A 24,352-nucleotide genomic window follows, 5' to 3' on the forward strand; every position below is an offset into this window, starting at 1 on the left:
GAACTGAAAGCTTCTTGAGGACAGATGTCTTGTTTTGCCCCTCCCTGTCTACCCTAGCACTAAGCTGCTAAGCATTTGACTAGGTGCTAAAGAAATATTTACTGATTAGCAGACATTGTATACTCTCTTCAAAGGCAAAAATTCATAGTATTACCTAGGTGAGTTTGTTGGGAGATTATGTTCAAAATGAAATGAGGGAAAACTCTACTTCTCACTTGTGTCCTTAGCACCTCATTCTGTTTCCTGAGGCCAGGATTACCTAAAATTGAGGTCCACCCTTGAGAAGACCATCTATTCGTCACACTTCTGAGTTTTTTCTATTTTATTCTATGTTTGTTGGTTAGGTTCCTTTAAACAGGGTAAAGGAAGCTGAAAATCAAATCTTTGCCTAAGATCTAGATGGTGAACTCTTTTAAGTTCACAGAGAAGCCCTTGAACAGTTAACATTTTTGTTTTCCTGAAGTATGTTTTACTATCTGTAACATTTTAGAAAAAAAAAAAAAAAAGGAAGTTAGATCCCATCTTTATGACTTGCTGTTTTTATTTTCTGTGGCTTAAAATACCTATTCTTAGAAATCTTTTATTTCTCTAATAATAGAAATGATAGTCATAACAAGTTAGCTAAGTGGAGTTTCTTCTGGCCCTCATTTTGTAGGATTATTGAGCTTTAGATCTATCTTGGGGGTTAAGTTCAGGTTAAAGGCTTGAGAATTCTGGTTAAAATATACTCTGAAATTACTGTATTGAAGAGAAAATGATAAAGCTTACCCTGACTGGTTTTGACAGGCAGTAGTATGTGCTCTTTAAAAATATTAAAAATTAAGTGTATCATCAGATCTATACCTGAAAACTTTAGCTGAAGAACATGACCTGTCACTCTTGGGTTATTAAAGTGTTAAAATTGAAAAAGTCCTATTATATACTGGTTTTCTGGTTCCTTATTATATATCTGCTTCTTATTTCTCTAAATATATTGCTTGTTATCTCTCTATGATCAAATATATTTTAACTATGGAGTACATCTTTACTTTTCCTCTATTTGGAAACCCAGAACTGAACTGGATTATAGGTTATGGGCCTGTTCTGAACTTTTAGGTTTATTAACTTATTTTAATATACAACCTTTGAGGCAAGTATTATTGTTATCCCCAGTTTATAGTTGAGGAAACTTGCCCATGGTCAAATGTTTAATTACACCTTGTACTGTTATCTCACACGTGTGCAGAGCACTAATCTAGTCACTGTGCTGAGGTAGAAGGTGTTTTAGGTGAGCATATCCTAGCTATCTTGGGACAGCTTGCCTTTCCACCATACTGTGATCTACTAGGGAGACTTGGATCAAGAGAGCCAATTATAGCTTTGGTCCTGAGCCTTATACAAAATTTGGATTTTCTAAAGTTGATAGCCACCAAATGTTCCTAGTATAAAACTAGCCCAATTTACCAGTTAATTCTGCACAAAACCTCATCAACAACTAATTGTTAGTCTTGCCTTCTTTAAAATAGTGATATTTGTTGTTTGTCCAAACTTGCACGCAGAAAGGCAACATGTAGGAAAGTGATTTGGCAGCATTCTGGAAAATGCCATGGCTCTACCTCCGAGTGAAGCCTGTCAGTTTTCAATTTTCAGGACTCCCTTTGCACAAGTCTTGCATTGCCACTAATAATTGTTTATCTCTAAGTGGTAATTATTGGGAGTTTTACTGTTTAATGGACTGGAGTTTCAGTTTGGGAAGTTCTGTAGGTGGGTGGTGCTGATGGTCACACAACAGTATGAATAGACTGAGTGCCATGGAACTGTACACATTAAAAAATGGTAAATTTTCGGGGCTCCTGGGTGGCTAGTTGGTTAAATGTCTGCCCTCAACTCCCATAATGATCCCAGCATTCTGAGATGGAGCCCTGGATCAGGCTCCCTGCTCAGTGGGGCGTCTGCTGCTTCTCCCTCTGCCTCTATCCCTGGCTTGTGCTCTTTCTCTCTCAAACGAATAAATAAAACCTTTTTTAAAAAATGGTAAAGTTTGTATTATATATATTTTAACCACAGTAGAAAAAGCATTTTTTTTTTTTAATAACAGAAAAAGGTAATTATTTCACCCAGGCCTAGGTGTGTGAGGCTTGTCACCTTGTGTAATTTGCTGTTGGTGTTGAGTGATATGAGCTGGCATAGGGAGGCAGTTCTAGTTTAACAGTTAAAGACACCTACTGGCGCCAGACTGCATTTATGTACTGGCTCTACTACTTACTTGCTGTGTTACCTTGAATAAGTTACTTGGCCTTTCTGGGCCTCGTCCCTATTGGAAAGTAGAGATGATAATAGTACTTATTTCATGGAATTGCTTTGAGGATTAAATATGATATTATAAAAACACTTAAAATACTACCTGTCACAAAGTCAGTGCTAAATGGATAAAGATCTAGTTCTGAGCTCTTAATGGTGTTACTGACATAAATGTATCTGTAAATGTAAGTAAGCATAAATCACACATTTATTTTTTATTTTGTTTTAAAGGTAAAAGAAGTAGGAGATTACTTTAAACATCACCTCTTACAGTCCAGGCACAGAGGAGCATTTGAACTTGCTTACACTGGCTTTGTGAAACTTACTGAAATACTAAACAGGTAAACAAAACAAATATCCTTTTGTGTACATTTTTAAAAGACTAAGTGTACAAACCATGTGCTTGAAGTGAAATTTACTTGTGTCTTTTGATGTTTAAAAGAATAAGACTTAGTTGGCTTCAAACTCTTGGAAGAAATTGTTTTCTTAGGTTTCATTGTATGATTTACTGCAGATGATTGAGTGAAATGTCCAAACCAAGTTATTCTCCCATTGAAAGGTGATTTGCAGCAAACTCAAAAGATTTTGCGAAAAATAGCTTTGGAGTTACCATTTCTTTTCATTGAATGAAATGACTGTTTTGGCTGTTTGAAAATTACATGGCATTTGGGATAAAATAAGCCTTCCAGTTTTCTGGATTTGTGTATATTACAGACAGAGAAAACACTTAAGGATTTTGTGTTTTTCTTCATAATTTTATCTTATAGAAAATTTTAAAAGAACAGTAAATAGCCAAAAAGTATCAAAGATTTTTCCCCACTTACCTGGAAAAATACTTAGGTAGATTTTGTATATTTAGCCAAATGCGTTTTTTTGACATTATAGGTGGTGATAATTTCATTCATTCATATAATAGATTTCCTCCAAAGAGCTTGTAAGGAAACCTTAAATTACTTAATGACTAAGTGTTCATGGCAAGTGTTCTCTAAATAAAAGGTAGTATTTTCCAGGAAAACATTTCCATTGCCTGGAAACTTTTTGAAATGAAGCAGAGTTCTGCCAGTCTTGTAGCCTCAGCAAACATTTTATTTTGGGCTGGTAAGACATCTACTCCTTGAATATTTTTGAAACATTTTTTTCACACTCCTGGTAAAAACATTTATAGCACATTTTGCAGTTATGGGCTGCACAGAATATCTGTAAATGATAAATTATAAAATGCCCCTGACATTAAAATGCTGATCTTGAAAATATTTTATTATCTTTTCAACTCTCTTTCCAGTGTAGACCTGTCTTAGGGATATTTTTTTTTCATAACACAACATACTTTACTACTTTCAAAGCAGTTATCAAATATATATTGAATACTAGTTGTGTGCTTAGTACTGTGTTTGGTTCGGAGGATATAGTACTTCTTTATAAGACAAGGGTTCTGTTCTTAAAGAGCTTATTATTTAGTGTAGGAAATAAGCAGAGATGAAATTCAAAATATTTAACAGATGGTATGTCATGAGTACTGACTGGTCAGAACAGACACTGGTTGTAAGCACTCAAAATTGCTGTACGTATGGATGTGTGTGAGTTGAATGCCAGCCTGGAAAGTGAGACCAACATACTTGAGCAAGATAAACAATCCAGTGTTAAATTTTGGATAAAATTTATTAATTCTGTAGGAATAATGGAGAGAAAGCGACAGAGATAGGCTGGTAGGACTTAATGGAGAGGAGGTGGCATTTATACTAATGCATGAGCAAGGTTTAAGTAGATCGCAGGAGAAAGGAGGAGGTTTTGTGAGCAGATGTTCAGAGGCTAGAATCAGAATGGCATATTGTTAGGTGAGTAAATAAGTCATCCTTACTGTAGTAGTGGTGGTGGTGATGGCGATAGTGGTGATACTGGTGGTGATGGTGGTGATGGTGGTAATGGTGGTGGTTATGGTGGTGATGGTGGTGGTGATGTTGGTGGTGATGTGGATGATGGTGGTGATGGTGGTGGTGATGATTTTATTGTACAAACATTAATCTCCTTGGCTCTGATCTCTTCATCCCTAAAGTAAGGAAAAGAATATTTGCCATATTGGCAGATCTCTGGCAGTTGTTGTATAATCAAGTTTGCATTATAAAACTTTCTACACATGGAAACCATCAATGAGAGAGCACCGAATCCTGACCACTAGACCACCAGGGAGCGTCGGAAACCATCAATGAGACTGGTGTTGATTGTAGTGCTGGTATGCAAAAGTAGTTTTCAGGTTGAAACTATTAGGTTAGATAGATTATAATGGCAGATTGTAGTGAGGAGGCCCTGGAACCAGTTATAATGATCTAGATCTAAGGTGATGAGAGCTTTTTCCTCTGTTGATGGCCCTGGGAATAGAGGAGGGAAAGAAGTGGCATGTCAGTTAACATTCAGCCCCACATAGTAACAACTCCACTTACAACATATTAAATGCTTAGAAGGAAGCTGTGGATTTTATTCTATTTATATAATATATTTCATGATTTTATGTGTTGAGAATTAGGGCAAGGCTCAGCTGGGTGATTCTTCTCAGTGTATTTACTAAGTACACTTGGTGGGATTGAGCTGGCAGATGAATTGGTCAAGAGGATCCAGGACAGCTTATATTCATATTCATATTATGGCAACTTGGTAGGATAGCTGGAAGATTGGGCCAGGTTGGGACTACATGTTGTCTCTTAGCATAGGAGTCTTAAGGTAGTTGACATTCATGTATGGCAGCTGGCTTTCGCCAGAAAGAGTTCCGAGAGAATCAGGCAGGAGCTTCATGGTCTTTTTTCCTTCCCTCCCTCCCTCTCTCCCTACCTTCCTTCCTTCCTTATGGTCTTTTCTGACCTAGTCTCTGAAGTCTCATAGTATTGCTTCAATCATATTCTTCCAGTTATAAGTGAGTCTTAAGGCTAGTCCACATTCAAGGAGAGAGGAATTAGACTCCATTACATGTTTGTTGGTGAAGTGGCAAGATCATCCTGTAGAAATACATGTGGGATGGGGGTTACTATGGTGGCCATCTTTGAAAAATGCAATCTGCTGCATGAACCAACTGAATGTGAGTGATGGAGGGCACCAGGGAGTCCACAATTGTTCCCGTGGTTTAATTCTTGGTGACCAGAACAACGGGATTAATGTTACCAGGCAGGGAAACTGAAAGAGGGAATTAGTTTGATAAAGATGAATACATTTGTTTTGTATGTGTTATGTGTGAGATGATGATGACATATTCTGGTGGAAATACATACGTCAGAACTTGGAGATAGGGGAATTAAGTTTGGGAGATACAACAGAAACAGGGACGTAGGTTTAGGAGTTGTCATCATAACCACTGTAGTTAGTAGGATTGCAGTCTTCAGGGGACAACGTAAAAGGAGAAAAGAAGAGAGGACCAAGGACAGAGGCTTTTGAACAGCTATACTAGGTGGGTGAATGCTGCAGTTGAAGGAATTCCAAGTACATGGAGCAGGGAGGCTAGGTAAGGCCCATGCCTGGTATCTCAGCCACTCCTAATCTGCTTTAAAAATCTCACGGTTGTCACTGTTGGCTTTTAACCAACCTGTTATGAGTTCTCAACTGTTGCTTCCAAACCAAGCGGTTCTTGTCCCTTTGGAGACATTTCAGATCTGCTGAACAGAATGTTTTGGAGAGAACATCTTTACAATGTGTGTGGCTTCCTTTTGTTTGGTTTTTATTTTTAAAAGAAAATGTGTTTCTTTTGGATCCTTTTGAAAGCTTTTTATAAGCCCTTAAGTTATGAAAAAGTTACTTTTCATACAACTTTTAAAAAATTTGTAGAAAGAAATCTGGGCTTTCATGAAAATCCACTGAAACGGAGGCCAACTGCTGGCTACCCCTTGAACTACAGCTGTGCTGGGGAAGGAGGCACTTAAAGAGATTAATGGATAAATAACTGAAGAGTTAAACATGAACCACATTGTTTGAATTGGTTTTTAATAAGATTATTCAATATGTCTTCAAATGTAAACTAACTTTGCTATTAAACAATCACCTAAGAATAAATAGAAGTGGGAGATGCTGTTCTTTTTCCTGGGCATTTTTTGAAAGCGACACTTAATGTACATACACACACACATACATAGGATGTTGAGTTAATTTTCCAAAATAACGATTTTCTTATATAGTGCTTTTTATCTAGAATTTGATGAAACATGCATACTCTCTTCAAAAAACATAAGTACGTGCCTAAGCATTTGATTGAAGTGATTAGGTGCTTTGTAGTCATAATTCTAAACTCAGGTTTCTGGTGAAATTTATATTTGCTTGTTTACCATTTATGACCCTAGTATTTTAAGTTGTTCTTTCAGTGAAAAGGAACAGAATCTTAAAAGTAGGGTGTTAGGCCAGAGACTCTAGCTTTCATTTGTACAACCATGAATTAATCTTAACTATAAGGGGACTAAATTGTCAGCTCCAGTTCTAAATGTAGAAGGGAGGTTCGTGAATGCTTAATATTGTCTTATTCTGCATCTATTTCAATTTTTCTGCTTATTGAAATATAACTTAACCTCAGCTATTGATTGCAATAATTAGAGTCGTTTTCAGTTATTGACCTGAATTGCTGACATTGCTGACATTTAGCAGTTTTTGTCATAAAATGCTAGTGCTGACTCATGGATGTCAACAGTGATGGTAGACAGAAGTAATTTAAATATGTATTGAAAATTTCATCAGTTAATTACAGCTACTACAATCTAAATTCAATAGAAGACTTCTTGTGAACAATTGAATTACAATAATGAAAAAATAATTTCCTCTGCTTTATTGGAGAATGAAAGACCAAGTCTCTAAAGAATGTGCGACTGAGCAAGAAATAAGTGTGGAATGTAATGTATGAGATTCGGGGGAAAAGTCATTCAACTCTTAATAATATAAAATACAATCTTGTCTAAACCTTTATTCCTGCCTGCTCTGGCAAATGTGTCTAATAAGACACTTTTATTTCTGAGTGTCCTATGAATCTTATTTAAAACCTTAATAATTAAATAAAGAATAACTGATGATCCACTCCGGGAAGCCATGGAGGGAATCCTTTAAATTCACCATTTCTGTAGCAGATTGAAAGGATTTGTAGAAAACTGGGATGTTTTAATATTTAAATTCTGAATCTTGGTGTCTTTGGTTTCTGGCCCCTAAATTTTTATTTTTAAGCCCACTCCATAGTTGAGTCAGGTATTACTTTCTTTCTGGAACTTTGAATACTTATTTTTGAAGTTCTCATAGTAAGACTGAGTCATTTAGACAATACCAGAGGACTCTTGTTCTCCGTGATCAACCTCTATGTCAGTTCTGCTAGCAAAGTCCCAAAGTTTTCAATATTAATTTTTTTCCTTCATCACAGGGAATGGTTATATTAAATATTGAGAGACCCGACAATCTAATCTGCCCTTTTAACCACTTTTTAAAATCCACTGTATCTTGCCCTTTCCCTATGGGCTTCTTATTGGCAATTCAATTTAGATTTGGTCATTGTTGTTACTCCCTGTGCCTGCAGCTCAGCCTTCAGAATAGCCGGCTCCCTGATGTTTTGGCCTGCAGTAAACCTCCACAGTATTTGATGGTGGGGAGGGAGTGAAGATGACTTCTGCTGATATGCAGCTTTGTCACTGGCTCTCATTTGAGCAAATCATTTTTCAGGCTTAAAATTTCTCCATGCTTCAGGGTTATGTTACCTTTTTAAAATGTGCATACACATGCACCCAGTCTTCACGCACATCTGTCACTGTTTAGTTTAATTGAAATAACCAACATGAACCTTGAAAAAATAAACATAATACTTAACCAGAGAATGAATGGAGTGGAGACTGTAGTTTACAAAATAATTGGAAGATTGGGAAAATCTCTAAGTTAGGAAAAGTAACCATACTGAAAGAGTTTGAGGAAATGAAGATAACATTTCTCAATTAACAATAGTAATAAAACTAACCAGAACTCAACAAAAAATAGCCCCATGTTACCACACTTAGGTGGATGGACGAAGCCACTGGAAAGCCACTTTGTAGTCAGGGAACCTGATTTACTGGCACAAAAATAGTCTAATGACCAATTAGTTGGGTATACAGCAGATATAATTTGATTTCAGTTTGCGGGTTTTTCGCTTATCTTAGAATACTTATCCACTATGAGGGAGATAGCTTTGTGGATGGAAAGTGGACTAATCTGCTTATGGAACAGTAATTTGCTCCAGGGATTTGCTCAAGACAACACAAAGATCTGAACAACAGCGATGATCCGCCCTGTTTATTTCTGTTACTTTTAGTAGAGATTCAGCTGTAACACTTGACATGGAAAAACAAAACCCAAAAAACACCCCCACCCAAGTCAGCATTTTTTTTTTTTTTTGACTCTGTTGAACAGGAGAGTCAGAATGGTCTGATTCCTCCCACTCCCCTCCCTCACCCACCACCACCTCCCTTAGTGTTTAGAGTAAAGGATACCGAGGCATGAAGTAGAGCTGAGCTCCGTCTACCAGCCGTATTAACAAGAGGAAAGCCATTTAAACTCTCTGGGTGCTGCAGCCTCTCTGAGGAAGGGCGCAGGTTCAGCTCTCCAGGCCTCTTTCAGCTCTGAGCCTCCTGCTCATTGTACATGGCTGCTTTCGAGTCTCTGACTAAGAAAATCTGGGGATTGGGCGCATGAAAGATTGAAGGGAGCTGGATCATTTTTAGTAAATTTCCTTTAGAACTGATAAACCATCTTTTAGGAGTATTTTGTGGATTAATAACTTTTAGTGAGAATTTCTTATGAAGAACCTTGAATCCCATGTAAGAAACATAATTCGTATGATGTCCTCGGAGACTAAAGACACGGTGGATTTCCTATTAGGTTGACATGGGAGTGAGGGGAAACAAACAGTCCTTCAGACAAGGAGGATGTCTGTCTGCTCTTTTAAGTGGCGAGGCCCTCACTAGCACAGGCAGGGTTGGAATTCCCCACGGCCGTGGTTGGTGACGGCACAGAGTTGGCAGAGAGAACCAAGGACTGCTTCACTCAGGAACCTTTCCCTTTTCCTTGCTGACCTCTGGATGGTGTGATGAGGAACCAAAACAAACAACCAGAGTGGTTGCATTGTTCTTGGGAGCCTTGCATGGTTCCATTTTTACCTCTCAATTCCTTCATTATCATAAGGACCAGCGACTCAGAGGAGTTTTGAAATCACTTCCTTATAAAGTAATCTTTCCTTGCTGGGGAGGAGACAGAAGGTTCACTGACTAGTCAGAAAGCTAGATTAGGCTATTGTGTTTTTATAGGCACAGTGGCTTCACCGTTGAGAAGCTTTAAAGTTCCAGCCCTCCTTTTCTGCACCCGTTTGTTTGTTTTGTTTTGTTTCCAATTATCTGCCTAACCAAAGGCACAGCTACTGTGCAGCCCCCATCACCCACACTAGCTGTTCTTGTTTAATCATTCAATAGAAGGTTTCTTGAACATTTCCTGTGTGCCAGATGCTGTGTTAGAAACGCTCTGATTGACCATGGAGAGTATGAGGTGATAGGCCAGAGAGTTGCTGTGAACCTAGAGAAAATTACTAGGATCTGAATTTGAAACATTTAACTCTGTAGAACTAAGAGGGGCCTGTGAGGACCTGAACAAAAGACTAAGGCCATGATGGGCTCATTGTTTTGTGGGGATGTCCTTATCAGGAGCTTTGGGTACTTATGTAATTTAAGGTCTCTGCGTTCTTTATTTAGAACAGTAACCCAGGTAATAATGTCTCATTGAATTTCAAAGCAGTTTTGTAATTATTTTATTTTCCTTCTTAGGGACTAGGAAATCAAGTGATTTGTCCATAGCCGCACAACTAGTTAGTAAACAAGCTGGCACCAGAATCCAGTGTTTCTTGAAACTTCCTACTACTTCAGAGATTAGCAGTTCAAAAAAGCTTATTGATCACCTGTTATGTATAAGAAATTGTGATGGGTAGGCCTCATAGAAAAAATAGCGGTAAGACATGGTTCTTGTTCTTAGAGGAACTTTGAGCCCAGCATTCTAATCTTTGGGATTAGGAAAATAAACTAGGTAATTTACAAGGCAGAAATGACAGGACCAAGAAAACTTTACACTTACTGAGCTTTCTGTCCCAGGTGATGGGAGGAATAATTAATGCCACCTGCTGGCTCTAATGGTGGCACCTGTTGTCATTAGAAGGCACTTTTGTTCATACTTTCTTTTCCAGTTACCATACCCCTCTTTGTCAAGCTGTTTTTTTGTTTTTTTGGTTTTTTTAGAATGGTACTCTTAGCAGAGCTGCTAAGTTAGGGGATGTTCATTTATTCAACAGGTAGTTGTTGAGCTCCTGATTACGTGGCAGGCCCTGTTACAAGGTGCTGGGAAGAGAGAAGTGGATAGGACAGAATGTGTCCCTGGATCATGGAGTTTATATAACTGCATGTTTGTACGGGACGTTTAGAAAATAATAAGAAATTATCAGATAGTGATACGTAGTTTGATGTGATAAAGTTTGGTGGTAAGGAAAAAAAAAAATCTCTCTTTCCTTTATGCTAAAGTAAGCCAAGGCTTGAAGGACAAGCAGCAGCAGCTTTATGGGAAGCTTTCTAAGTAGTAAGGTGAAGCCAAATGAGATTCTCCAAATATGTAGGACTTGGAGAGTCCCGGGATAAGGATTCTGGATTTTCTGCTCCCTGGATATTTTTTCCCTGAGAGTCTCCAACCAAATGGATGTAAAAATAAAAGGTATTTTGAGAACTCTATGAACATTACAGTGAATGGATCCTAGTAAGCAGTTTTAAGATCATCAACAAGGGACGCCTGGGTGGCTCAGTTGGTTGAGCGGCTGCCTTCGGCTCGGGTCATGATCCCGGCGTCCTGGGATCGGGTCCCACGTCGGGCTCCTTGCTGGGCGGGGAGCCTGCTTCTCCCTCTGCCTCCGTCTGCCAGTGCTCACTCTCTCTATCTCTCTCTGACAAATAAATAAATAAAATCTTTAAAAAAAAAAAAAAGATCATCAACAAATAAGGTACATATGTGTGTTATAGAGTTATACAGAAGAGGGGCAGAGGAGCTAGATAGGACATCTGAGAAACTACATGAATGTGTAAAATAAATGGAGTTAAAGTTTTGTTCCCAGAAAGTGTACTGTATCCCTCCACACTGTTTTTATTCTCTTGACTCTTTCCTTACCGGTACTTGGAATCTTAGATCTGTTTGGTCACTATTATCAGTGGATGATTTCTGGTTAGGGCGTGGAATATTTAAAGCATGTAGCTTGTGAGAGCTTGTTACATTGTGGGTGATTTTCTCTTCTAAATTTTTCTCTTCAAAACGGTATGGTGCCCCATGGGTAAGGGTGTAACCCCCCCCCCACACACACACACTCCAGTTCGAAGACGATAGTCTGGCTTGTTTTTTATGTTGTAGGCAGCTAAAGCTTTGCTTTACAACACTTTGAGCTTGGATGACTGAGAGAACTGGAATTCCTCGTAACAGCATTAATATGGTAGATGTTTAGAGATGATTCTTAAATTACTAGATTATCTTTCTTCTACTTTCTTGCACTTTGTTTGTTTTACTGTAACTGGATACATGTTTTTCAGTTTCCTCTGTTTTTATCTGTATGAAGGAATCAAAGTCTTATGTCTTTGCTTTGGATATCAGACCAGTACCAATTTTTCCCCCCTTGGTTGCTTGTGTGTCATTTACTCTGATGTGATATGCACTGTTTTAGGGTTCTAAGTGTGCTATCCTCAACAGCCAGGCCAAGAGTGTTGTGGGTTTTTTTGTTTATTTTGTTTTGTTTTGTTTTGTTTTGTTTTGTTTTTTAATTGTTCATAGCTGTTTTCACCCAGGTGATGATGGTGATGACCAATGGTGTTGAGTTTGAGTAAACACACATCATTGGTTTTGTATCAGGATTGGGGACAGATTCTGGTTCTGACCCCCAAAACAAATTCTGCTTTTTTTTTTTTTTTGCATTATTTAGACTTATTGGAATTATTAGCAAATGAAAAATAAGGAAAGTGATATAAGGAACATGGTAGGGTAAAAGTTTAACAGTCAATGAATAAATAGCTTTATTTTCATTGGAAGTCGTTTTTCTCAACCCAATAACTTATTTAATTGAATGAATTTTCATTTGGAGTTGCTCTTACACCTGGCAAAATGGAAGTCTGTATTTATGGGAAAAGAAAACGATTTTCTTCCTTCTCATACCCTTAGTGGTAACAGCTTGGTAAATAAACTATTATTTGGGAAATGAAGATATTGTCAAAGGCTTAATATTTACTCAGTTGAGTTACACATAATTAGTTTCCTGGCAATTGAGTTTTGATAATTTTCTGGGAATTGTGTTTTGTATATTGGATTTAAATGTACTTTGCATTTAAAATGTGAAATTAAGGCACTTGGATGACTCAGTGGTAAAGCATCTGCCTTCAGCTCAGGTCACTATTCTGGGTCCTAGGATTGAGCCTCATATCAGTCACCCTGCTTAACTCGGAGCCTGCTTCTTCCTCTCCCTCTGCCTGCCCTCCCCCTGCTTGTGGTTTCTCTCTCTGTGTCAAGAAAATAGAGAAATAAATAAATAAATAAATAAATAAATAAAGTAAAATAAAATAAAAAGTGAAATTAGTTGCTTTGTGTTTGGAGGCGAAATAATTTCTTTAGGCCAGTGGTGAGTCATTCAATTAATACAGGAAAGTTTATTAACAGTCATAAATGTTCCCGGTTGGTCAAGGGAATTGGAATACTTCTAGAATGAATGAGACACAGTTCACATCAAGTCAGTTACAAGTAGACAGTTATCTGCTGAATGGTTTTTCTGTGGGATGTTTTAATTCTCCAACTAGCTTTCCATCCATATCGCTCAGTTTGTTTAAAAGCTACTCCAACTCCTACCCTGGTATATATTCAGGGATTGAAGTCAATCTGAAGGTTAACCTGAATAAAATGATTAGGAAGGTAAATTTCTTTAAACCAATATACTCTGGTAATACATTCCCAAGCCACAGTAACATGCTTTCTGAATTATGTGTAATTTGGAATTTTTATTCTGTTCTCCATTTCCTAGGGTGCCAAGCAAACTACTAGATAGTTAATAAATTTTTTTTTTTCCCAAATGAATGAATGAAATCCACTGAAGCAAAGAATAGAATTGATAGTATATCTATCATGAGCAGATCAGGCTAGATGTGGAACAGAAACTAGGACAAGCACCTTTAAATAATGCCTTTTTCTTAAGCGAGGGCTATGGTGTCACTCTACATTTTAATTCTCCCTCTGTCATTCACAAGCTTTAGAACGTTGGGGAGATTACTCAATTTCTCTTTTTTTAAACTTGATTTAAAAAAACTGTCATTAAAGATTTGAACATATTGGTAAGTCTAGTGAACACTATAATCAATAGTTGTATTGCTGAAGTAAGACTGTTTCAGGTAGAGAGAAGTCCAGGTGCCAAGGTCTTGAAAGGCCTTGATGGGGACTTGATGAGGACTTGATACTACAAGATGTAGTAAAGACTTTTGCTTTTATTCTTGAAAGGCCTTGATGGGGACTTGATGAGGACTAGATACTATAAGATGTAGTAAAGACTTTTGCTTTTATTCTGAGTAAAACAGGGAGCCATTGGAGGGTTTGTGAACAGAGGAGTGTTATGATCTAGCCTTTTAAAAGGATTACTTTAGGGGTGCCTGGGTGGTTCAGTCAGTTAAGTGGTTAAGAGTCTGCCTTTGGCTCAGGTCATGGTCCTGGGATTGAGCCCCACATCAGGCTCCCTGCTCAGTGGGGAGCCTGCTTCTCCCTCCCTCTGTGCTGCTCCCCCTGCTCTTGTGCTCTGTTAAATAAATAGATAAAATCTTTTAAAAATAAATAAATAAAAAGATTCCTTTGACTGCTCTGTTGAGAATAGTCTATAATAGTAAAAGCAGAGAGACCGGTTAGGAGGTTACAATATTATTGCAGTTCAGGAAAGAGATGATGGCTTGAAGAGTGGTGGAGATAGTAAACAGTGATCTGAAGCTGGAGGTAATTTGAAGGTAGAACAGACAGGTATGTTGACTGATTGGATTTGGCATTTGAGAGAAAGGACAATTCCAAAATTTTTGGCCCAAGATGTATCTTTTGTATGCTACGATGGGGAAGACTGTGGGCAGAGTAGATTTTTAGAGGAAGGCCATCAGTTTAGTCTGGGGTATGTTGAATTTGAGGTGTCTAAGAGATACCACACTGAGACTGCTCTGGGTCGACTTAACTTTGCAGAAGCATGTTCTTTACAGTTTCTTTTCATGAGATCTTTGGGAGGCCAACTTACTGTTTGTCTCAAGTTGTTTTTATCTTACCTCCACTTTTGAATGTAGTTTAACTGGATATAGAATTCTGGTTAACAGTTATTTTCCCTTAGTGCTTTGAAGATCCTGTGTCTTTTGTTATTGCCAGTGAGAAACTTGTCTTTGTTATAATTGGTTTCCTTTCAAGGTAATCTGTTTTTTCTTTCATCTCCTGTGTCTATTAAGGTTTTCTCTTAATCACAATTTCACTGTGATATGCCTAGGTATGGGTTTATTTATTTGGAGTGGATACTTGGAATACACGTTGAATCTGAGGCCTTGTGACTTTCCTCAGTTTTGGAAATTGTCTAGATATGTCCTTGAGATTTTTCTCCTAGACATTTTATTCCTGCTTTATGTAACCCCTCTTAGATTATATTGGTTTCTCTCAATCTGTTGTACGTATGTATGTACACACATACACACACATGTACATGTGTGCATGTATATATTTTGTGTTTTTGTCTTCTTTCTATGTATTGTTTTGGGTACGTTTCCCAGAAAACTGTTGTCTGAGACTCTAATGCTCTAGAATTCATCTCATCTGTTACTTTTTTAAAAATTTTGAAAGTACATTTTTATTTCCAGTGTTTCCAGTATTTTTGTTTTCTTTTTTTTAAAAGACTTTATTTAGAGAGAGATTTATGTATTTCTTTAGTGCACAGATATGAGTTGGAGGAGGGGCAGAAGAGAGGGAGAGAGAATCTCAAGCAGTCTCTGCACTGAGTCCGACTCTGGGCTCCATCTCACGACCCTGAGATCATTACTTGAACTGAAATCAAGAGTCAGATGCTTAACCAACTGAGCCACCCAGGCATCCCCAACGCTGTTTTTCATAATTTCTTCCTCTTTTTAAATAGAAGTTATTCGTTATCTCTTGAGTATTCTAAACAGTTATTTTAAGGTCTTTGTCAGACTGCTTCATAAAATTAAGTTTCATATGGAGTGACTTTATGTTCAAATTATTGCTTTTTAAGATAGCTTTTCTTAATATAAAACATCTCTGTGTTTTGAGTTTTGATTTGCTGACTGTATGATTAGGAGTCTTTTTTGTTTCTATTTATTCTCCTTTGGCTCATTCCTCTCTATCAGAGAAACTAGATTAGATAGTGGCATTTTGGGTCTCCCACCCAAAGTAAAACTGGGGGTATTACAGATCTGATCAGTAAGTTAGTAGTTAGCCTGGTTTGGGGTTTCTCTGGGCCCATGACTTTTCCTACTGCTGCAGCTCTGGCAGTAGTAGCCCCTTTCCAACTTCCTTTCAAGGGAGAGGAAGCCCCTGAAATTTCCCATTTCCTGGGATTGAGGTGAGTTACCCATCAGGAACTGACTTCCTAGCCATCATTGCTGCTTCTGGAGCTGTAACCCAGCAGATCTCTGGTATCAGCACTCTTGCTACTTTGCATTTTTATTCTGTTTTACCAGATAATTATCTAGTTTTTGCGCTCACTTGGTTTGGGGATTCTATTTGCATATTTTGGTTATTATTAATATGTGTTGGGTGTGGCTTGTCAAAATGTAAACCACCTGTTCCATCTCTCTCAGTTCAATTGAAACTCTTTAAAGCTTGCTTTTCTCATAATAATAGATAATACTTTTATTTTTTTTAAGATTTTACTTTTTTAAAGTAATCTCCACATCCCAAGTGAGACTCAAACTTACAACCCCAAGATCAAGAGTCACATGCTATGCTGACTGAACCAGCCAGGTGCCCCAATAGTAGGTAATAATTTTAGAAAACAACCTGTTTAAGAACATATTAAACACTTAATCAGGACAAACTCATTTAATCCTCCCCAACACTTTGATTTCATAGACGAGGAAAGGGACAAATGGGGAGGTTTCATAACTTGTCCTAGATCACACCACTAATAGGTGACAGAGCAAGGATTCTAAACTAAATAACTTGGCTCTGTAGTCTTTCCTCCTAAGCACTATCATGTGCTCTCCCACCTTTCATAGACTTGTTTGTTGCAAAGTAAGATAAGACATGAAAAAAGTCTAGTGTTGTATTTGATGTATAATAGACATTCAATACATGTTTATTTTTCTTTCCTTCGTGGCAGGCAAATATATTTTGAGTATGATAATTTAAACAACTCTTCTAAGTTCATTTTGTTTAAAATATAGCATGTTTCATTTTATTTAGAAGGGTAGGAATTCCATTATTGGACTAATTTTCTTGTGTGGCTCTGGGGGCAGGACTAGCCTGGGAGAGATGCAGGGCTAGGAAGCTAGAGAATCAGAGAAATAGGGTCCAGTGCAAAGTCCAGATTGGAAACCAGACAACTGAAGCGTTCTGCAGAAAAGCCGGTGTGATCCTGGGGAATTCCAGAACAGAGAACCATGTGGACTAGGTGGGAGGAGCTGGTGCCTTGAACATTTCCTAGAGCTCCTGAGGTTCCTGGATCCTTGGCAGTGGACCAAAGAGGGCCCTGGGGAGGGCACTTTGCCAGCCTTTACCTCGTGGAATATTCTTTAACCTTTATTTTCAAATTCCCCAATTAACAAGGAGCATTTAGTCTTAGTATGTGCCACTCAAGGGAATCAATAGGCCTGGTTTACTGTTTATAATTATAATAGCCAAGAATCTAAATTAGGGAGTTGCCCCTGGGACCTTAAACTATTTCCTCAGTCATCTCATCTCTTGCTCCCTCAAGCCCACACATATGGGCCTTCCACCATTCTGCCCGCACATCCTCCAAGCCCAGCCCAGAGTCCACCCTGTCCGTGGCCCCGAACTGACCACCTGTACACTCTGTGCCTAGCAGTTCCTCGTACAGTAGAGACTCCGAGAAAGGAAAGGGCCTTGTGAGATGTAACATTTAGAGGAAGTTTTACTAATTTGTATAACTAGGAAAAGTGTGGAAATCATAAACAAATGCTTGGGAATATGGAGAGGGTACATATATGTGCGTGTGTGTCTGGATGTGGGGCATGTGTGTTAGAATGGGAATCAGCAAAGTGCACAACCTCACTATAACAGAAAGTCTATAGACATGTGGAAAATTTTTTAAGGTTAGAATCAATCTGGAATATTTGATTAAGATGGAAAAGGAATTAGATCAAGATTCGTTAACAGTCACGAGCCCTTCTAAGTTCAGGCAAGGAGGGATGATGCATGGTGAGGTGGCCTGCTCTTGTCTCGGACCTGCCTGCCCTTTTCAGATTGGTTGGTTTTGCTAGAACCTCTGTATGCCAGGTCAGGGAGGCTTCAGAGAGGTTCACGGACGGTGTTGAGGAGCATTACTGAGCTAGTATTTATCGTTCTATATTTCAGTGCACTTGAAAGGAAAATAAGGAAATAGGAAGATACCTCTTATCTCTTACAGTTCCTTTTCCTCAGTTTTTTTTATAGTGAATCCCTACAGGAGACTTGACCTTAGACTGTAGCATTTTTTATAAGCAAGTCCTACATTGCACAGTGATGGGGAAGAGAACGAACTGAAATCTACATGTAATCTTAGATCAAGTAGTTTTTACTGTATTCACCTCTGTGACTCCAGTTTTTTTGAATGATTAGACCATAAAAGATGACTTTTGCTCTGATTTTTTTTTTCCTTTTCCCTGCTCACCCACTGTGGAGTAAATTAATCCAAACATACTTAAAAAACCGTGAAGAATGAGCAAAGAAAGACCATAATCTGTAACTGTATCATTAGCACTTAACATCTCTGGGAAGTTTGGATTTAAGTGTTTGATTGGGTAACTGTGGGAGGATTATACCAAGCTGGCATTGTTAATAATAAACTAGAAAATGATGCCATGAGATTAAAGGCATTTATCTTAATTTTTTTTTTTTAAGATTTTATTTGTTTACTTGACAGACAGAGATCACAAGCAGGAAGAGAGGCAGGCAGAGAGAGAGGAGGAAGCAGACTCCATGCTGAGCAGAGAGCGGGACTTGGGACCATGGGATTATGACCTGAGCTGAAGGCAGAGGCTTTAACCCACTGAGCCACCCAGGCGACCCTTATCTTAATTTTTAAAGGATATAAATCCAGGGGCGCCTGGGTGGCTCAGTGGGTTAAAGCCTCTGCTTTCGGCTCAGGTCATGATCTCAGGGTCCTGGGATCGAGCCCCGCATTGGGCTCTCTGCTTAGTGGGGAGCCTGCTTCTCCCTCTCTCTGCCTGCCTCTGCCTACTTGTGATCTCTCTCTCTGTCAAATAAATAAATAAAATCTTAAAAAAAAAAAAAAAAGAAATGCTGACTCTCAGCCCTTTAAAAAAAAAAGATATAAATCCAGAGATAGGAAGTAACTTCAATTCTTATAAAAGTGTGGGAGGGTTACTTTTATTATGAAAATTTCAAACATTACACGAATGGATTATTTTTATTATGAGGAGTTTCAAATGTAAATTTTAAACATATAATATATAAACATATAAAGCATATAAAAAATTCAAGCATATGTTTATAAAACTGGAGAGCATGATGAAATGAACTGCCTTTACCCATCACCCATATTCAACATTTATCAGAGTTTTGCCACTCTTGCTTCATCTGTACCTTTCATTATGGCCTGCTGAAGTGTTAAAAAGTACATTTCTGATTTGTTATTTTCACACCTGTGTACTTCAGTATGTGTCTCTAAACAATATGGACATACACATCCTTGGTGTCCTATAATCTCTAGTACATTTTTAGGCCCGTGTTAAACTTTTAAAAACCTTTTTAAAAAAACTTCTGCTTTAGAGTAGTATTATTTACATATATTTTGTTTTATGCAAGACCTAAACAACTAAATTTGAGTTGCTGCTTGAAATAGTTAATTAGAGGGGCGCCTGGGTGGCTCAGTGGGTTGAGCCTCTGCCTTTGGCTCAGGTCATGGTCCCGGGGTCCTGGGATCGAGCCCCAAGTCGGGCTCTCTGCTCGGCGGGGAGCATCTCCACCCCCCACCCCCCGCCTGCCTCTCTACCTACTTGTGATCTCTGTCTGTCGAATAAATAAATAAAATCTTTAAAAAAAAATAGTTAATTAGAAACTGAAGTTGTTGATCTGATACCAGACTAGAGAAAAAAAAATCTCACTTGTGTTTCTAAGAGGTCAATTCTCACTGCAAATTAGAAATCAGTTATCTTGGAGCACCTGGGTGGCTCAGTCGGCTAAGCATCTGCCTTTGGTTCAGGTCATGATCCCAGGGTCCTGCTTCTTCCTCTTCCTACCTGCTCACGCTCTCTCTCTTGCTATCTCTCTCTTTCTCAAATAAATAAGTAAAATCTTTGGGGAGAAAGAAGTAGGTTATCTTTCTACAGAATGTCTTCCTCAATGTAAAAAAATATTTTTTCTTTGGACTTCATCCCTTTATTTTCATGTGTTTTTAGTTAAATCCAGTACGATCCTCCTAAAATAATTGTCTACCACTGAATATATTATTTCTTAAGAAAATGTTATATAATCTGATAAGGTATAAGGTTAAAAAATTTGGGGGGCACCTGGGTGGCTCAAGTCAGTTAAGCGTCTAACTTCTGCTCAGGTCATGATCTCCAGGCCCTGGGATTGAGCCCTGTGTCGGGCTCCCTGCTTAGTGGGGAGTCTGCTTCTACCTCTGTCCCTCCCTCTGCTCATGTGCCCATTCTTTTCCTCTCACTCTCTCAAATAAATAAATAAAATCTTAAAAAGAAGTTTTTTAAATAAAATTTTCTTAAGCACTCTAGAGTAACAGTATAATAGAACAGAATCTCACTAACAGTAATGTCCAAATAACCTCAAAATGTTTATGCCAACTTGCTTTATTAATTCTCCATTGGATTTGGTTGAAAATTTTGTGGTAGACCACATTTTGAAGTACATGAAAATGATTATTAAAATATACCTTAAAAATACACCTTAATATGTGTTTTCTTTGAATGTAAATAATCTTTATAAAGGTAGAACATAAATTATATTAAAGTTCATTTCCTTTGTTAGAAATCTTGAGTTTTGCAGAAAGATTATCTGTAAGAATTTCATTAACATCAAAAGATCAGAACATTTTGACGGTGGGCGTAAGCCATGGTATTAAAACTTATTTTGCAGACAAGACACATGTTTCCTAGGCTTTTGTAAGAAGCGGACTCTTTAATAGTTTCAAACCTTAAGACCCGTAATAAAGAGGAAAATAAGTGAAAAGTAGAAAGGGACACAATTTTTAGTTGCCCTCCTTCCAAATGTAAGAATATTTATTCTTTTCTAACAATGTTGATATGTATCCGTAGTTTGTGCTTTTACCTTTTGGTACTTGGTTATTCCAAATGTTTGCTTTATATATGCCTTTCAGGTGCCCCAATGTGAGTCTGCAAAAGCTACCGGAACAGTGGTTATGGAATGTTTTAGAAGAAATTAAATGCAGTGATCCTTCATCTAAACTCTGTGCTACAAGGCGCAGTGCCGGAATTCCTTTCTACATACAGGTACTTATCCACAGGACATAGCTGTTTGTCCTCTGATAATTTGTTTTATTTGTCTTTTGACAATTCCCTTGACATGTGAGTAAGCATATTGCATAAGGGACAATTCTGTCTCTTAAGTACTGTAGCACTCGTGGCTTTGTTGTATGTGTGGACGGTGTGTTCCCGTGACAGATCTGTTCTTGGAACAAACCCTCCACGAGGTCAGTCTTGTCATGTGAACAGAAGGTGGTATAGATTTCCACCTGGGTATGAAGTAGGCAGACCTCACTGCTCACTTCTAGGAAGTGTACGTGTTACCTTTTTCTTTTTGAATTAGAAAAAATAGTCTTCCTGTTATTTCAAGACCCTTAAGACTCTCTGTAAGTAACGAGCAGTAGCAGTTTCTTCTGAATCCTTCCATAAAATGTCTTTGTTTAATATCCAGGAAGTCAGTCTAGGAAGGGGGGTGGTATAATAAAAGCAATGAAAATTAGTGAAACGAAATATTTTAGTGTCCCTACCTGCATTTTTCCTTCTCTTTCTTAATCTTTCCCCAAATTTCCAACGTCATCGTTGTGTGACGACAGTGGATCCCACTTGCAGAGGCTGTTGATTTGATACAGAGATCTTCGAGGTAGTTCTGCTGGATGAATTTTGGTGACCTTCAGAAATGAACTCCTCTCTGATCTGACCCATTCCTCATCAGTTGGGTTCATCTCCTGCCTGTAATTCATTCTGACCTAGTGTGTTTTTGCCTCATTCGTCTGTCTGAGGACAAATGTTAACACAACAGCCAGGTCTAGTTGCCTGTTTGTGCTGTGTGCTTATTCCACCTGTGGTTCCCCTCCAGTACTGTCACAGAGACAGAGCAATCAGGACATGCACTTTCTTAGTCAATCCTTGGGGAGAGTGTCGTAATTATGCCCACAGCTCTTGATGGAACAAAAGCCATGGTTCCAAGGAGACATTTCAGTAATTACATATAACTTTCTTATTTATGTTAGTTGAGTAAAATCTAAATTATTAGGAAAATCTGCTCGAGGATGTCCCATTCCTCATAGCATAATTTACCAATAAGTTATGTTCTCATGGAAAACTTTATTTAATGTTGACTATGGAGAAAAACTGCCCTACTTAGTTTATGAACTTAACTTTTGTGCAAACAGATACAAAATTTTTTTGAGTGGTCATTAGAAAAATAATATATGTATGTTTTCTGAGCATAGATATACTATGATAAATTTTTCTTTTAAACTTAACTATTTCGGGTCTTCCTCTTTTATGGATTATAAGTGTTTCTGAAGAAGCTGAATAGCTTGAAACTTTCACTCTTGGGAGCTAGTAGCTCGTACAAATGAAATAATCCCTGCTACTCCTAGTCCTACACAACCACTAATCTATTTTCTGTTTCTATAGATTTGCCTATTCTGGACATTTCATGTAAATGGAATCATAAAATGTGCGGCCGTCCTGTCTGGCTTCTTTCACTTAGCATGTTTCAGAATCCATCCATGTTGTAGCAAATATCAGTACCTCATTCCTTTTTATTGCCTCAGGTAGTTTGATATCCTATTTTTATGTTCATTGTGTATGAGCAAAATGTTAGACACAAAGTAAATGAGCAGCTCTTGAAAATTCAAGCGGAGGACCCCTTTGGAGTTTATAGTATTTTCTTTTGCTGCTTGGAGTTTCCAGTGCTACAATTTGATACTCCTCCAGGTAGAAACTCTTTAGTAAAGAATTAAATAACTGACTAGTCTCCAGGGAGTTTCCAAATCCTTGCTAGAAATTTAATCCACAGGCTTTTTTTGTCTTTTAAGTAAAGAGAATTTTCTTGTTGGTAAATTTGTTATAAAAACTACTTGCTTATTGTATCTGAGACTTGCTACCTAGTTATGGCCCTAAAGGAGTTGTCAACAAGAGCCATTTTCTCAGCCTCTTAGAATTATATCGTTAACAAGCAAACCTGGAAATGACACCATCACTGAATTTTTCCTATGAAGAATCCCAGGGATGGTGAGGTTAAGCTACTTGCCCAAGACCACATGGTTTAATTAACCTAGTTGACACCACGAATTTTTATAGGGGGATTTTGCATTTGGGGATTGATTCTGGAAAGTAGCAAATAGGTATATGTAAAATCAGAGCCCCATTAATTTTTGCCTTGTTTTTCCGTAGGCACTATTGGCATGTGAACCTAAGAAAGGCAAAATGGATTTGTTGAAAATAACAATGAAAGAGTTAATCACATTGGCTCTGCCTACGGATGACTCACGGAGCACAGTCCCCCAGGTAATAATGAAATATACAAAGGCTGCTAAGAAGGCAGTGATTTTAAATCTTTGATGTAACAAAAAAAAAAAAAAAGGTATCTGCTGAAGATATAGAATTCTCGAAAACAGGGCAGGCATTTGATGCTTGATCTGAATTTGTTTTGTTTTGTTTTGTTGGCCTTTCCTATCTACAAAATAAATCATTGCTCTAGTTGATATATATTAACCAAAATGAAATATTTTTAAACTCTAGTGAAAACATCCAGTTTAGGTAAGATATTTTATAATACTGCCCTTGCATCTAAAATTTTTTAAATGAATGTACTATCACTTTAAAATTTCATGTGTGTTTCTTTGAGTTGATACACATTTTGTAATTCAGTAGCTGATCTTTCCCTAAAAGGAAGTGTCTATCCTTTGGTATATTCATATTTTAATTTTAACTTATATTTAGTCTCTTTTAATCACTGCTGTGGCTGGGTTAAGTGTGTATGAGTGTGTATGTGTGTGTGTGTATGAGTGAGAAGTTGGGGTAAGTAATCCTTGCAACTCCACTCTACTCCATAATAGTAAATACCTTCAAGTACATCTTGTCTAGGCTTTTTCAGTAAATGCTTTATAGTAAGACTTTCCTCCCCAATGGTAGGAGGCCCAGGCTAGGTCAGGGAACAGAAGAGCTGACACGTCAATCAAGTACAATACGTTCGTACATGTGGTTTTATTTCAGAACCTGTGGGAGGTGTCAAAGGGAGTCCATGGGCCAGAGTGTGACTAGTGGAAAAGGATGGGGTTTATTAGCATATGGCACTTTCTGTCCTGTGACTATAAAATGTGAAATATCCTTATTTCTGGCAAACTTCACCTTTCAGAAGTTATCAGTCTTAGATTTTTTTCCAGCAAAATGTGAAAAATACAATTTGGTTCCATTTTCTTAGACTCCCACTTAAAGAAAGTGCTGTTTTTCACGAGAACATCTGAAAATAATGGAGTTTAATTTTAAACAGTGTTGGATAATTATTGTCCTACTCTGCTTCAAAATCATTCATGGCATTTTAGGGTCATTTTTATTAACTTGATAAAATGTAAAAACTTTGTCTCTGACTAGTCTTCTAGGCATTT

General features: G+C 37.8%; 1 protein-coding gene across 1 annotated transcript in view; it reads left to right on the forward strand.

Moving 5' to 3' along the window:
- THADA (THADA armadillo repeat containing) overlaps positions 1-24,352 on the forward strand; it is a gene marked incomplete at its 5' end in the record, with an annotated part of 322,555 nt that overhangs the window by 53,007 nt on the left and 245,196 nt on the right. The window contains 3 exons of the mRNA XM_080813492.1: positions 2,512-2,621; positions 20,849-20,981; positions 23,139-23,252. Coding sequence (XP_080669618.1) covers positions 2,512-2,621; positions 20,849-20,981; positions 23,139-23,252 — 357 coding nt within the window. The remainder of the gene's footprint in view (positions 1-2,511; positions 2,622-20,848; positions 20,982-23,138; positions 23,253-24,352) is intronic.

Source organism: Martes martes (assembly GCF_963455335.1).
Source record: "Martes martes genome assembly, chromosome: 9".
In the NCBI taxonomy this organism is placed as follows: domain Eukaryota; kingdom Metazoa; phylum Chordata; class Mammalia; order Carnivora; family Mustelidae; genus Martes; species Martes martes.